General features: G+C 38.5%; 3 protein-coding genes across 8 annotated transcripts; 1 reads left to right on the forward strand and 2 right to left on the reverse strand.

Annotated features, from left to right (window-relative positions):
• Window positions 1–1,184: 1,184 nt before the first annotated feature.
• LOC132202768 (eukaryotic translation initiation factor 3 subunit H) lies at window positions 1,185–2,755 on the reverse strand. Its single transcript, XM_059629932.1, has 6 exons — window positions 2,521–2,755; window positions 2,288–2,438; window positions 2,042–2,218; window positions 1,738–1,987; window positions 1,550–1,685; window positions 1,185–1,494 (listed from the first exon to the last, which is right to left on the reverse strand). The coding sequence occupies exons 1-6, from the start codon at window positions 2,608–2,610 to the stop codon at window positions 1,252–1,254; spliced, it is 1,047 nt and encodes a 348-aa protein (XP_059485915.1). The 5' UTR covers window positions 2,611–2,755; the 3' UTR covers window positions 1,185–1,251.
• LOC132202764 (tRNA-dihydrouridine(20) synthase [NAD(P)+]-like) lies at window positions 2,705–4,687 on the forward strand. Of its 3 annotated transcripts, none has more exons than XM_059629925.1 (8): window positions 2,705–2,850; window positions 2,902–3,041; window positions 3,112–3,250; window positions 3,311–3,643; window positions 3,699–3,986; window positions 4,040–4,193; window positions 4,258–4,448; window positions 4,507–4,687. In XM_059629925.1, the coding sequence occupies exons 1-8, from the start codon at window positions 2,819–2,821 to the stop codon at window positions 4,619–4,621; spliced, it is 1,392 nt and encodes a 463-aa protein (XP_059485908.1). In that variant the 5' UTR covers window positions 2,705–2,818; the 3' UTR covers window positions 4,622–4,687. The 3 variants fall into 3 exon arrangements, with proteins under 3 accessions (XP_059485908.1, XP_059485909.1, XP_059485907.1); XM_059629926.1 differs by having other exon boundaries at window positions 2,794–2,845; XM_059629924.1 differs by having other exon boundaries at window positions 2,797–3,041; window positions 4,507–4,686.
• LOC132202762 (protein PALS2) lies at window positions 4,646–13,497 on the reverse strand. 4 transcript variants are annotated; one of them, XM_059629920.1, is made up of 10 exons: window positions 13,065–13,497; window positions 11,334–11,455; window positions 9,394–9,702; window positions 7,995–8,225; window positions 7,309–7,407; window positions 7,094–7,252; window positions 6,698–6,908; window positions 5,934–6,268; window positions 5,805–5,879; window positions 4,646–5,744 (listed from the first exon to the last, which is right to left on the reverse strand). In XM_059629920.1, exons 1-10 carry the CDS (start codon window positions 13,171–13,173, stop codon window positions 5,568–5,570), a joined length of 1,827 nt encoding a protein of 608 aa, XP_059485903.1. In that variant the 5' UTR covers window positions 13,174–13,497; the 3' UTR covers window positions 4,646–5,567. The 4 variants fall into 4 exon arrangements, with proteins under 4 accessions (XP_059485903.1, XP_059485901.1, XP_059485902.1 ...); XM_059629918.1 differs by having other exon boundaries at window positions 4,647–5,744; window positions 7,941–8,225; window positions 13,065–13,494; XM_059629919.1 differs by lacking the exon at window positions 13,065–13,497 and adding an exon at window positions 11,524–11,644 and having other exon boundaries at window positions 4,647–5,744; window positions 7,941–8,225.
• Window positions 13,498–14,557: the final 1,060 nt, after the last annotated feature.

The raw sequence follows: 14,557 nt of genomic DNA on the forward strand, positions 1-14,557 counted from the left end.
ACTCTCGTCAATGAGAGATAATTTCGTTTGTGTTTTTTGGTCCAACTTTTCGTAATAAGCTTTCAAACTGATCTCAAGTTGGCACGGCTCTCCCTCTTGTTACAGAGGTTAAAACACGAGTCGTAGTCAAAATCAATGGAAATTTGATGAACACCCTCTGCACCAATCCTAGACTGGGCAGAAACTACAAGACTTAAGTAAAAAAAGAAATACTGATTTTTCGGAAAGTAAAGCGAGAAATTGAAAAATTGATACAAAATTGAAAGCTCAAAATTGATCTTCCTCGCAGATGGAAATCAGTGTTTCGAATAGAAAATTCTGAGAAAATGAACTGATAAGAGGAGGAGCAAATGCAAAATTGATAAATTGTGTCTAATTAATGAGTTATTTATAGGAGGCTGAACTATCTAGTCAGAAGCCCCGTGAAAATATTCGTGCCATAGCTAATGTTTAGCTAGTGATTCTTCAAAGTTTTCTTTCTTATCATCCTCTAGTCGGAAATATCATTTCAAAAAGTTTGCATTCCATTTTGAACTGATTAGTGTGCTTATATTTTACAATATTTAACAATCAGGACTTTACAAAAATTATGTTTGAACTGTACAGGCTGTGTTCTTTTTTTAGAATTTGTTGTTGCCAGTATGCAAACTCAGGATTCAAAAATTAAAACTTCTAGCAACTATCATTTTTTACTAGTCATCTTTTGTTAATTTGATGCTGAATTTATTCCTGGCAATTTACACCCCAGCTTGAATTGCTCTGTTTGCATTTACTTGTAACTAATCTCACTTTTAAGTTTTATCTACGTTGAATGATGTTGGTTTTTGTGCTTATTTTTAGAATTGTGGTTAAACTATATACATGTGTCTATATATTAAGTTCTGTATCGACATAGAAGTTGATAGCAGGAAGGCCGAAAATGTGCAATTTAAAATTACCCCTTGTTGATTGGATTGAAAATTGTGAATTGATTGAAAAATGCTAGTTGAATGAGCCTGTGAAAAAAATTGTAATTAACTTGTTTTACGTTTTGTGAATTGCAAAACTTGCATTGGGACCTTGTGTGAAAAGTTGATGTATTATTATAATCACGATTGGAATAAACTACACACCGTTTTGTAAAAAAAACTGATGCTTCTAAATTCATTTGCTTCTGGTCAATAACATACAATTACAAATCAAAATTTCATTATTAATACCGAATTATATTTAAAGCAATACAAATTTCAATTTTGAGTTGCTATTATACCTTTACTGTGCAGATTTGGAGGTTCCAGTGACTTCCTTAGCCTTCTGCAGAGACTGTGTGACAAACAACTTAGCCATAGCTTGAGAACAGAACTGGGCCACATGGGAGCTGTAGGCGTTGACCTGTCCAGCAACAATCATAGGGTTCAGCCTGTGCGGAGTTGGAATCGGACGGAAGAGCTTGTTGATGTCCTCGTCCGGCAGAGGAGGCTCATCCTTAGCTTGCCTGGCTGCATTTTCTTGCGCCTGAATCAAAATACAAACAATTTAAGTATTACATCAGGAACTGATAAAAAATTACCCTTTTCTGCATATATCTATATTTGTCTTGCTGCTGGCGGAGCACCTGCTGCTGGTATCGGTTGAACTTGATGGCTTCCTGGTTCAATTCATCCACTCGCTCCATCATACTCCTCATGTGGCTCTCCAAAACAGAACTAAAAATTCATAACTTAATTTTGCAACAACCATATAATAATATAAACTTACGAGGTTCCAAGATCGAGGAAACCAAGTCCATCCTCCTCAGGCACCATATCGGACAGTTGGTTAAGAAGAATGTTGGACAACGTCGAGTTCTTCATGATGACAGGCACCTCGATAAACAAGGATTCGTAGCCAACTTTCAAATTCCTTAGGGCGTCAGGAGTGAAGCCTTCTTCCTTGTACATGGCTATGGCTTGAGGGGTGAGTCGGTAGGCCTTCACGGAAAGGAAACCTCGGGCAGTCTTTTGTGTGTCTGAAGTTGAATTACATTTCATAAATATTTCCCTTCATGCAGAGCTAGTTTTACCATAAATTAAGACCACAGACTCATCGATGGAATTCTGATAATGATACTGAGACTCCAGCAAGGGAAGGCTGATGAAATTGCCAACATCAGCACTCTGGTACCATCCAACGTGCAAGTGGTCGACATTCACTCTCCTCAACTTTCTCATCATTGCCAGCTGATACTGGTCATCTAGACCTGAATATTAATAGAAAAATTAAAATCATAATCCTGAATTTAATAAACATTGTGAAATAAGTCAAGCACCTTCATCGGCTGCGTCATCTTGCTTAGGGAAAGGAAAGCAATTTGTGATCTCCAAACGCTTGTCGACGACCAGCCCAAGAAGGGCGCCCTGAGCCACATCGACGGCGCCAGACCCTTCCTCGTGGCAGTGTTTGATCATTTTCATCATAGGCTATAATTTTACGAGTCGCATTAGGGAAAATTTAATGTATTTTTAACAATTAGATGGAAAATATTGGAAAATAATTGCGTACCAAGCCGCTGATCTGCACGACATTGATCGGGCAGTCGTCCGGCACCACTCCTCGTCTTGCACCCCGTAAGCCACTCATCTTGGAACTCATTTCTCAATTTGAATAAAAATTGGCCTAGTTTAATAAGGTTAGGCGTAAATATTTGGTCACTTTTCCAGCTTTTAAAACACGTGTCGTGTAAAAGCCGAACCCAAATCACCGATTCGTGTTTATGACGACTGCAGCGCCAGAGCGCCATCAATTTTCAGCGACAAACAAATTCTAAAAACCGCTGCACGCCCACTTTTTGGTCCATGCCATGCTGGTTTATTTACCTTGTCGAGGAGTGCAGTATATAAATAATTTAGGTAAAAAAATGTCAAAACCGCGAATTGATTACAGGAACAAAAATATTTTGGCGCCTATGGTCAAGGCAGGCACTTTGCCGCTAAGACTTTTAGCCCTTCGGTATGGTGCGGATCTCGTTTATTGCGAAGAATTGATTGACTGGAAATTACTGCGTTCCGTTCGAAGAGAAAATGGTACAATACATATATTTTTTTTATCACTTTAGTTTTTGTCGTACCAATAACTTTTCTCAAATTTTAATAGCTTTACTTGGAACTGTTGACTTTATTGACGAATCTGACGGATCTGTAGTCTTCAGGACGTGTGACAGTGAAAAAAGCAGGGTGGTTCTCCAGCTAGGAACTTGCAATGCAGACAGAGCCCTGCAAGTGGCCAAGAAATTGTAACATTATTCTTTGGATAGAAGAAAACCCTAATATTTAAATTTTGAATCTGTTAACAGAGAAAATGACGTTGCCGCAATCGATATAAACATGGGCTGTCCAAAGGAATTTTCCCTCAAAGGCGGAATGGGAGCAGCCCTGTTGACACAACCAGAGAAGGTCAAGAACATCATCACCACTCTTGTAAAAGGGTGCACGTTACCCATCACGGCTAAAATCAGGCTTCTCCCTAAACCTGAGGACACATTGGCATTTTGTAAAATGCTTCAGGCTTGCGGAGTTGCAGCCATCGGAGTTCACGGTCGCACAAAGGAGCAAAGGCCAAGACATGCTAACAATAATGAAGCAATTGCAGCTCTGGCCAAAGAACTTGACGTACCTGTTATCGCAAAGTATTTTCTGTAATATTCAACTAATTTTTCAGAATTTATTATTTTTTCCTGCCAGTGGTGGATCAAAAGAAATTGAAACACACGAAGACATTGACAAATTTCGTGTCGCTTGCGGTGTCAACAGCGTAATGTTGGCCAGGGTGGCACTCTGGAATGTGTCTATATTCCGAAAGGAAGGTGCACTGCCTTTGGACGAGGTCATCGTCGAGTACCTCAAACTAGCCGTCCAATATGACAGCAGCGTGGGAAACACCAAGTACTGTGTGCAGTCAATGTTACGGGAACTGCAAGAATCTCCGAGAGGGAAGCTTTTTTTAGCTGCTCAGAGTGTCCAGGGCATTTGGTGTGTAAATCATTCAAGGGAAAAGCAAACATAATTAATTAAATGAATTGCAGCTCTCTGTGGGGTTTAGGCGATTTCTGCAGCAAAATGCAAGAGGAGCGTCGAAATGCATGTAATGGTGTCGGTGAGGAAAAACCTGAGACCATCGAAGGCGAGAGAATGGCCAAGAGGAGAAAGCATGAGCACATTGAAGTTGTCAGTAGTGATGTAAGGAGAAAATATATTTTAAAACTATATGCATAAGTTTAATTGATTATTTGAAATTTTATAGGTCACTGCTTTGCCCGTTGTTTTCCAACGAGGAATTTATGTTAACAGGGATGCAGAATTGCCCAAAACTCGCCTCTTAATGTGGTCTCGACAGAACAATTTTAAGCAACCTGTTTACACCACCACTCAGGTGGAGAAACTTTTTTGTTCTGTGATAGAGGTTGATAATGTTAAATATTCCTCATCTTATTGGTAAAAGGCTTACTGTGGATATTACTTCAGCAGAATTTTTAATGAACAAATATTACAGGGAGAAGAACAAGCGCTTCGCAGAACAAGGAGCAGCCCTGGCTGCATTGATCATTTTGGGATTGGAGCCCAAGGAAAAGGCCCTTAAGGATGGCAGCCTGCTCTCTTCAGACTGATTGTTATCTTTAAACAAAGCTCAGGTGATTTAAAATAACACAATTTTTTTAATAATGCAACATAAATGGTTTAATTCAAATTTCAATCCAACTAAATAGACAAACAACCTCAGTGCTTTTTGCACTTATTCAGACGCTTTACAAACTTAAAATTTCAACACTTGCGCTCAAATAGCACTAGCTTTAAATTTAAAAATTATTTCTTAAAACAATATTTCGAAAGTCTTACACAAATAAAATTCAGCAAAATTATTAATCTTCATTTAAAATATCAATGCTTACACTTGGACGGCTTTTCCTTCACGCTTATTGTGAATGATTAGTTTCAATTCGTTAAGTAATGAGAAATATATGATATAGGAATGATTTTATTTTTCATCAAATGTCGAAGTCAGTGAGAGAAATTTAACACAGACATGCCAAGCTCTTTCGTTTTCATTCTTTCATCTTTCTGCGTGGTACTTTCAAACATTCCGAAAAGTCATAATCCACGCCACATCAGCACCAAGATGCTTTTTTAATATTAATTTTCAGTACTCAATATTCAATCGAAGAGGTAATGACAAACTTCAGATATAATTATTTTGAATCGGTGCCAGAATAATACAATGAGCATAAAAATTGAATGATTGTTTTGGTTGATAGTATACTGGTTGGGTATGCTACATATCCCATGGAATAGCAGGGTTCTGAGTGGAATGTTACATTCAATTTTCACAAAATCGCAAATTTACAAGGATTTTCAAAAAAGATATGCATGACCCAGCACTTTATCAGATTCTATGAATATTTCCCTTGAGATTCTTATTAAATATAAAGCTTTTCAATTCATTTTAGAAGCCATTCCATTTTAGATTTCATGGGAGTATGTGTCGCACGCTTTGTGTGGCAGGAGATGTAATATCATTATTGGGGGGACAAAGTAATAACCTTTGGCAGTATTTGATTAATAGACCCAGGAAACGGGCACCCACTGATGCTCAGTGGTCATGTTGTCCAAGAGTTCAGCAACCTTTCGGAAGGTTACGTCAAAATCTTCGTTGATGATTACTTGGTCAATGTACTTCTCGTAATTTCGCTGTAAGAACGAGCTCTCCTCCAAAGTTCTCTTCAAATCTTCCTCCTGAAGAATTGATAATTATTGACATTTTTAACTTATTGTAAAACTCTGATGAAATTTTACCTCATAAAGGGATGCCAAAGATTCCAAGGTCCTTGCTCTCCGCGAGCTGTACCGAATAGAGCTGGCGCGCTCAAACTGTCAAATCATAGTTTTTAGAGCCAAAATGGTTTTTAAAATGAAAATACTCACGGCCAAATTTCTGCTTGCGTAAGGATTAGCACCATATTCATGGATGTTTCTGAGCTCCTCCATGCCAGGGCTTGCGATGAATACTACATAAGGCATGAACTCTTGTGAGTTGTGCAAAATTTTTAAAGCTGCTGGGCTGCAGTCAAGAACACACATCTTGCCAGAGCGGATAACCGATCGAATCGACTCCAGTTTGGTGCCATACAGGTGGCCGTTGTGCTCTCCGTACTCCAAGAATTGGTGCTCCCTGACCTCCTTTTCAAAGGACGCTCTGTCCTGGAACCAATAGCTCTTGCCGTTTTCCTCAAGCTCGTCTCTCTGAGGCCTTGACGTGTCTGAAAGTTTTGATTGAGATAAAAAAGATCCAAATACTGGAATTACAAGGTAAAGCCAGTGAGCCAATGCACAAGCTAGGCTGTTAGCCTCAGTGTTTGTTTTCAGTTCCTTCATTCTCGCTTGCAAAACAATCCGGCTAACAATAATAGGTATTTTTAGAAGGCCTGCCTTTTACATGGCGCAAGAATGGCTTCTTTGCCAACAAAGATTTTCTCACCAGCCATTCAATGGGTACTCGACCACTATTAATCTGGCCTGTTTATGTCAACAGCAAACTGGATTACTTGGCATTCCAAACAACGGAAGAAGTTAAATTTTCTTGAGTAGAACTTGGGTAAAGAGTAGTCGTAAAGCAAATTTTTAATTAAATTGGCTCATATTACTTAATTTTTGGTAACATTATTTTCCAATTTAACTTGCATACTTACAAGGTATGACGGCAGCAAATTTTTCTGGGTCAGAGTTGATAAGTCTATTTTTGAGGGTGCGCCTACCAACCCCGTGACAGCCGACCAGCGCAAGAGTTTTCCTACGAAAGGGAGGCATTCGTGTCACTTCCTCGTACATGGACAGCTCCGCCTTGTCAAAGTCGGCGTTTTGCTTTGACTGGTACATCAAAGTCTTCTTCTTCTTAGAGATCTTTAGAATAACAAAGACGTTTAAATAGACATCGCAGGAACAGTAAAAAAAGTGCAGTGTTTGCAGAGGGTAAAACTTTTATGATCTGAGGGATATACAGTTTTTGCAAAGAAAACATACAATGCATGCAACTTTCTTGAAATTAGAATAACGTGGAAAAATGAGAAGTACTTCTTTTCACTTACTCTGGTTCCGCAAATGCCTATCGTGTGACAATAGTCCTTGTCGGGGTCGACAAAAGCTTTGCGCCGCTCTTCCAGTTCCTGAGAGGGGATCAGACCTGCGTGTCCGCTGCTGCCGACCTTTTTCGCCTGCCACCAGTTGGGGTCATTTTGGTTCAAAATCTGCACAAATTTAAAAATTCAGCTTGAAAGCAAAAGAGGCAAAGAGTGATTCTCACCTGGAGTATGTCGCCGTGTTGAAATTCAAGGCCAATATCAGAGCAAGGCAACAGGGTGTCTTCTTTGGGGTCGTAGTCGAAGAGGGCCCTCATGTAACACTTGAATACAAAGGAGAATGTTAAAAATGAAGAGCAGAAAGCCTTTCGCAAGACTTGCTCTGGTTTTTTACCTCAAGCGAAAAAGCAGCCACCACCCATGCAATTTTATGAAACAGCTCAAGAGGCCAAAGTTCTATGTGTCAGAGAAGAGTCTCTTTTCTTGCAAATTTTACTCACTTGATTGTGCAATATATGTTATCAGATAATGAGGATGGTCTACGTTGATCACGAAAGTGCGTGTGGTTAATTAGGAAACAAATGTAGTATGATTTCCATGATATTATTATGAGGATGATTTAAAATCCTTAAATTTTAATTTAAACGAGAAAGCCACAAAATAAGGAATTAGTTTCAAACGGGAAATTTCAGGATATTTTAAGGACCATTTTTAGAAAAACGTGTTGTAAAACGTGTTTGTGCAAGTGCACACCACTCTCTCTGCCTAAAACTTTCAAAAAGGTCAAGTAGAAGAGAAGCCACCATAGCCACTGCTGTTGCCAGGAAAAGAAACTTGGCTCTGAGGGTGAACTCACCAGGGTGGTGGTGCCATCGTGAAGGGTGAGCGACGCGGACGGCGCCTTCTTTACCTGGCCTTTCGCTGACACCTCGGGGTCCACGCTGGGCACTACCTTCAGGGTCACTGACTCGCGCGCCCTTGCGATCTCTGCTTGCAATTCCTCGGGGGAGCGAACTCCAACGCCGTTCACCTCCCTGATGATGTCACCGGCGTGCAACAGACCCTGCCGATCGATCATCCCTCCAGCTAGGATGCGAGCGATCACTAGATTGCCGTTGGCATCTGTTTGGATCGTCAGACCCTGAGGCAAACAAAGAAATAAACTTCATTTTAATATACAAATGTTGATATTAATCTTAGCAAATGTAAAATAAATTTAATCATTATTAGATATAAAATTGAAATAAATAAAATTATTTATGTTTTAATTTTTTATTTTAAAATAATTAATTTCTGGTCTCTTAAAATTTTAATTTTTTTTTAAACACTTAAATGTATTCGATAATTTTATTTAAATAATAAAATGACTTATTTGCTTACTTTTCTTTTTTTTAATTATTTCCTCTTCCTTGATAGCATTAATATTTTTAGTTTCCATTTAAAATAATAAATTCTATTCATAGATAACCAATCAATCTTCATCAGTCATCCATCTATTTTCAGACCCTTCGCATTCGCAACTCATCTACTTTATTAACGGCGTTAACAGATGCTTTCAAAGTCCATAAGGGTCCTTGGTTACAATAATTTCAAGGGTTTTAAAGAGAGTGACGAAAACTTAACAGCAAAGAAATTTCTAGTCGTCCTATTCCGACGCTTTGAATGTGTATAGACACTCATGGCTTATTGGTGCACCAAGCACTGAATTTTATCAACGCAAAGCGCAATATATAAAGAGCCTCTACCAGACCAAATGGCCACATCTTTCTCACCAGCCGCTGTATATTTAGATTTCTTTCTTTCTAATGTCAGCAACTGGCGCCTGGATAGCTTCTCTTAAAGAAAAAACAGCAAAAGTGCAAAAAGGGGTTAGAAAAATTGGCCTGAAATAATCCAGATGCCTATTCTGCAATTACCAGAAAGAAATAGAATGAATTAAATTATATTATTAAATAAAAATAATTGTTATTAAAACAAATTTAAGGCCACACTTTAAAAAAGTCTTGTGCAATATAAAATAAAATATTATATAATAATTAATGTTTTAGAGAAAATAGAAGCAAAGTTTTTAAAAAGTGTTAATTAAATAATGAAACATAACAGGTGCTTCAAAACCGCTATACACCTGTAGCGACACCTTGATGCAACTGCTGTGTATTTCTAAATACATATCAAATAATTTTTTTTTATAATAACAAAAAATGCAAACAAAAAGCAGATTTTCTATATATTTAATATTATTATTAAATTAAAATTTGAATAGAATAAAAAATTAAGAAAACATAAACATTCCTGAAAGAGAAACTTACCAAAGGCTCGTTGGCGCTTTTTCGGAGTCCGACCATGCGGACGGCGTCCAAGGGAATGGACTCCTCGATCATGGCGTCCTCGGAAGGAGACTCTGACGCGGAGGAATTCGACCTGGGCAGATCCTTGAGGTTGGCGACCTCGTCGTGCGTCTCGATCAACGCCTGGAAGTGCGGCTTGGAGATGATCCTGCGGAGTTCGAGCGCCTCTTGGCTAGGGTCGCAGCGGCGCGTCAGGTCGTGGATGAGACGCGAGCTGTTGGGCAGCACGGGCTTCGGGGCTTCGATGGGCGACTCGAGTTTGTCCTGCGTCTGAGCAACAACAACAAATATCTATAATGAAGCGTCGGCAGCAAAATAAAAATGAGAGAGCAGACGCCTCTATCAGACCAAGCGCCGAGAGCCACTCCCTGCGCTAATAACTGAAAGTCGACGTCACCTGCGGAGTGACGTCACCAGGGTCGGCAAGTGGAGGGAGGTGAGAAGAAAGGATTGAGAGCGACCTGTTGCCCGAACCTGGCATTGTGTTCCGAGGGGGATTTTGTTTCACATTATTTGTTACCACAAGGACTCAAAATTTCGCACGGCGCTAACGAGAAAACGCTAAGCAGTTCCCTGCTGTTGCGAAACAGGTGCCGTTTCCATTAAACTACCTTAATAATAGGCCTCATTGTATTAAATTTAATTATGAAATGCTCGTAAATAATATAACTTCCTGCTATGATATTTAATCTAAACTGTAATACTGCTGATATCTTGATATTAAATTTAAACAGGAGCTTTAAATTTAATACGATCCAAAAAGTGATAAATTAAATGATGTCATGCGCTCGTAAGAGCTTCATTGCTACTAATTTAGTACTGCCCGTGGTGAGGCGCGCAGCATCATCAGCAAAACAAGCTGAATAATATTATGCTCAGCTTGCAAGTTGCAAGATCAATGAAAATATTTGACCCGACATTGAACTTCCTTAATTGAGCAACCTAAGCCAAAAATTTTAAGCCGTCTAGCAATTTAAAAAATGAAAACTTCCTCTTCACTTTCAGTTTATCTTCAACAAGAAAAGGGTTCTTTATAAAGAGATTTCAATTTATTTTGAAAACGATGATTTATTAAAAATTAATAAAAAAAAAGGAATATGTTCGATAGAAAAAAAAATGGCAAAAACAATAAGGAGATCTGGATTATTTACATTTTTTTTAGCATGCCTTTAATTTTTCTATTTTCAATAAAGATTTTTATGGAATGGAGAATAGATAAAAATTGTGTCCGAAGGCTGAATATTTTACATACTTTAATTTAATTATTTAAAATAAATTAATAAAAAGCTAGAGAAAATAGAAAAAATGGAAGCCATGAATATAATTTGTGGATATTTGTTAATATTTTATGAACGCTTTTTACTGAAACTATGCATGAGGAATTACAACTTTGTGATCAGAATTTTATGCCATAACAAAAATTTGACGATAACAAGCTGTTCAGAATTACAGATTCTAAGCAAATTATTGGATTTTAAACAAAACGCTAAAATTTTATGGGAAACAACAAATTAGCAAAAACTATTAAATTTAATTTTTGTGGAACTACGCGTAGTTTAAGTTGAAATATTAATGTATTCTCTAGAGACTCTAGGGAGTTTTGTTTATAATGAGGCCAGCGTCGCAGTTTGCTCTTTAAAATTTAAAATCCAAACATTTGCTCCTTCCTGATTATCATTTGTCACATCCGCGCGTGTCCTTCTTTCGTCTCATCCTCCGCCTTGACAAACAAACATTCCGCACAAGCCGGCACAATTTTTACCCACGGCTTTGTCGATCCAGCCGACGCAAATTTCCATACAGAGAGAATAAAACGGGGAACGCATACAAATTAATCAAGCGCACGCGGTGTCGTTGCCATGGTGTGGCGGCGCCAAAACACACAAAGATAGTCTGCTCACCTTGACAAGCGTGCAGACAACCGGACTGTCCATCAACCCCCTCAGGAAGATGAGGTCAGTGTCCTTGGCCTCGGCGATCTCGTCGAGATCGTTCAGACTTTCGCGCACCTGCTGGAACGCGGCTGGAAAAAAACAAGGGCAAAAATTAAAAAGGGTCAGCCGGGGGAAGTTTCAGGGTGGAAGGACGGACCCTGGGCCGAGGACTTGCTCAGGGACGAGGACTGCATGTCCCTGTGCTTGAGAACGCCCATGCCTCTCTGACTCTCCAACCCTCATTGCCGGGCCTGCTGCTAGATCGACCAGCGAGTGAAACGTGACGTAAAAATGCCCCTTGTCATGCGCACCAAAATAACACACCGCACCACCGAGCGCCGCACAAAACCACCCTTGCGGCGATCACGCGAGGGGCGAGTTCGCCGGCCCGCCGAGAGCGCGCGTGGAAACGTGACCATTTCGCTTTTCGGAAAAAAAATGCGCGAAAGTTAAGAGAGACGAGGTCATTATTGTTCGTCCCCAGGGTGCTCATTAGCATCAGCAAAGGGCGGACGGGAAATTATCACGCAGAATTTTTTGTCTAATTATGGTGTATGTGGGTTTATTTTTGATAAAATGAAGTAAAAGTTACAAATTATGTAAAAAAAAAGTGCTCTGAAAAATTGTGTTTTTTTTTACCATGCATTCAGCGGCAAGTAATTATTTAAAAAAAGTAAAAACGCATAATAAATTATTTTTATGGAATTATAATTCAAGATCATGAACTTGCCGCGTTTTATGAAAAAAAGCATAATTATTAAATTATTTAAAACTAATTTAAATTTAGAAAGTCAATATTTATTATACATTCTCCATTCAAATACAATGAAAAATATTGATTCATGCTTAATTGATCGTTGAATTAGCACGATACTGCAATAATTTTGCAAAATTTAGCAACTTACTTAACCAAAAGATAAAGTCAATTAAAATATTGTTTAAATTACACAGGGGAAAAAATCTAAAAGAAAACGTTTATTTGTTTAATTGTCAAATAAAAAAAGGAGAGAAAAGCGACAAACTGATTATTTTATTTTTATAGTTTAGGTTTTCAGTAAAATAGATATCCATAGTAAACTTTACAATTAATATTAAGTTAAAGAACTCCTGACAAAAAAAATCTAATTACTTTTTTTTTATCTGAACAAATTAGCCGTAAGATTAAAAAAAAAATTATACTGAATTTCATAGACAAAATAATTTTGATCAAATTTTTATTTTCTTTAAAATTTAAATTATTTAGAAAAACAGTCATAGAAGGTAAATTAAATTTAAAAAGTTAAAAATTAATAACTCTAATAAAATTTAACAATTCAACACAGAGATATTTAAAAACCATCAAATAAAGATAATATACATAGTCTGGCGAGTCTAGAAAAAATAGAATATCAATAATCAAATAACAAATCAATAGTAATTGACGCAAAGTGTATTTTAATTGCTTATAAAGAGTAAACAAACGCGGCGCTTTCGCTTATCGCGATGTAGTAAAGTTAAGGTCGAGAAATCTGGTAAACGAACGCGGTAGAAACAATAATACAAAAGCGTCTGGCTTTTGAAAGCTGGAAAAGGCAGCGACACATAAAAATAAACGCGTCAAACCACGCACTCCATAAAACGAGCACCACCGCGAGATCGTTTGCGTCTCGTTTTGCACACATACAAAAAGGTGTGTGTGTGTTGTTGCAATAAACGTACCATTGTCCCTGGAGCCCAAGAGGGCCGAATCGGTGCTGGTGATGAGATGCGAAAGGTCCGCCGCTTCCCTTGTCGAAGGATCGCTGCCGCGGCGCCGTCGAAAAAGCATCGAGAGCAACGGGCGTTGAAATTCCGCGGCCACCGAGCAGAGTTAACGAATTATTTGACACCGGTGCGTTTTCTCCGCGTGCCGACGGTCAACTGACTGAATTAAAAAAAAAAACACCAACTCACTTTTCCTCTCGTGTGCTTGTCTGGGAGCTTATCATGATTTTTTTACGGTCGCGAGAATTTTCGGTTGCGATAAAACTTTTTTCGTTGGGTGGAGCTAGAATTTTCGGTCAGGAAAAATATTTTCGGTGGGAGGAGCTAAAAATTTACGTTTGGGAAAACTTTTTCACTTGCGAGTAAATCTTTTTCGGTTGTGAAAACAGTTTTTACGGTGGCGCTAGGGGGCGTGTGTCGCGTGGGTTTGTTTTGATCGTGGAAGTGGAATAGAAACGGAAAAAATCAAAGTTTTGTTTAATTTGCCCAATAATTTGGTTAGTAAATTGATGAAATATTAAATTTGGATCAATTTAATATGCTATTCTCCTTATATCATCGGCCCGGCCGTGGATTAAAAGAAATTATAGCGACTGGTTTGAAGCATAGGTCACGGTTTTTCACATTAAATTGCATTATAAATATCTTTCCCTTAATTTTTAACTAATTTGGAGGGACACAATTTGTTTTTTAATAAATCAATCACATAAAATTAGCACAATGTATGATCTACCTATTTAATTATTCATAGAAACCTCACTTCAAACTTCAAAGCTATTGGCAATGATCAGCTTTTTTACGGTTCAAAATTTTCGTCTGCTGAGAGCAGCCGTAAAAATCACTTCCATTTGATCAATGTAAAATTTTAACGTGAGCGAGAAAAAGTTTTTCGCCTCACGTAAAGTGTGATCACAACCGGTAAAACAAACAACGCCATCTAGCGACCGAAAAAAAAGCTTGCGCGACCGAAAAAACGTTTTTTCGCGACCGTAAAAAGTTTTTACCGCGACCGAAAATATTTTATTCGTAAATCGAGAGTTACACCCACTTTCTCGCAACCGTAAAAATTCATGATAAGCTCCCTGGTCTGTGCGTGTAGCAGACGACAAGGCAACGCAGCTTTCGCTTAACGAAAAGAGTTGAGCTCGCGGGTCGGCTGTGGTGGTGGTGGAACCTGCTTGGGTCGAAGCAGTGAGAAAACGAAAAAATATATATAAATAACGTAATGAAATGCGGCGGAGAGGAGAGAAACCCAATCTCCGTCTCAGGGCGTCTCGAGTTAGATGGGGTCCCGCGCACCGCCAATTACATTAAACGCCGACGAGGGGGAAAAGTCAATCTGCTAAAAATATTGCAACCAAAATAACCCTTCATCAATTTTCATTACACTCTTCTGTCGCTTATCATAAATTTTAATTAAATTCAATGAAATGGGTCTGCCCTTTAAA

This window comes from Neocloeon triangulifer, unplaced genomic scaffold, assembly GCF_031216515.1.
Source record: "Neocloeon triangulifer isolate White Clay Creek 2 clone unplaced genomic scaffold, ASM3121651v1 ptg000015l, whole genome shotgun sequence".
Classification (NCBI taxonomy): domain Eukaryota; kingdom Metazoa; phylum Arthropoda; class Insecta; order Ephemeroptera; family Baetidae; genus Neocloeon; species Neocloeon triangulifer.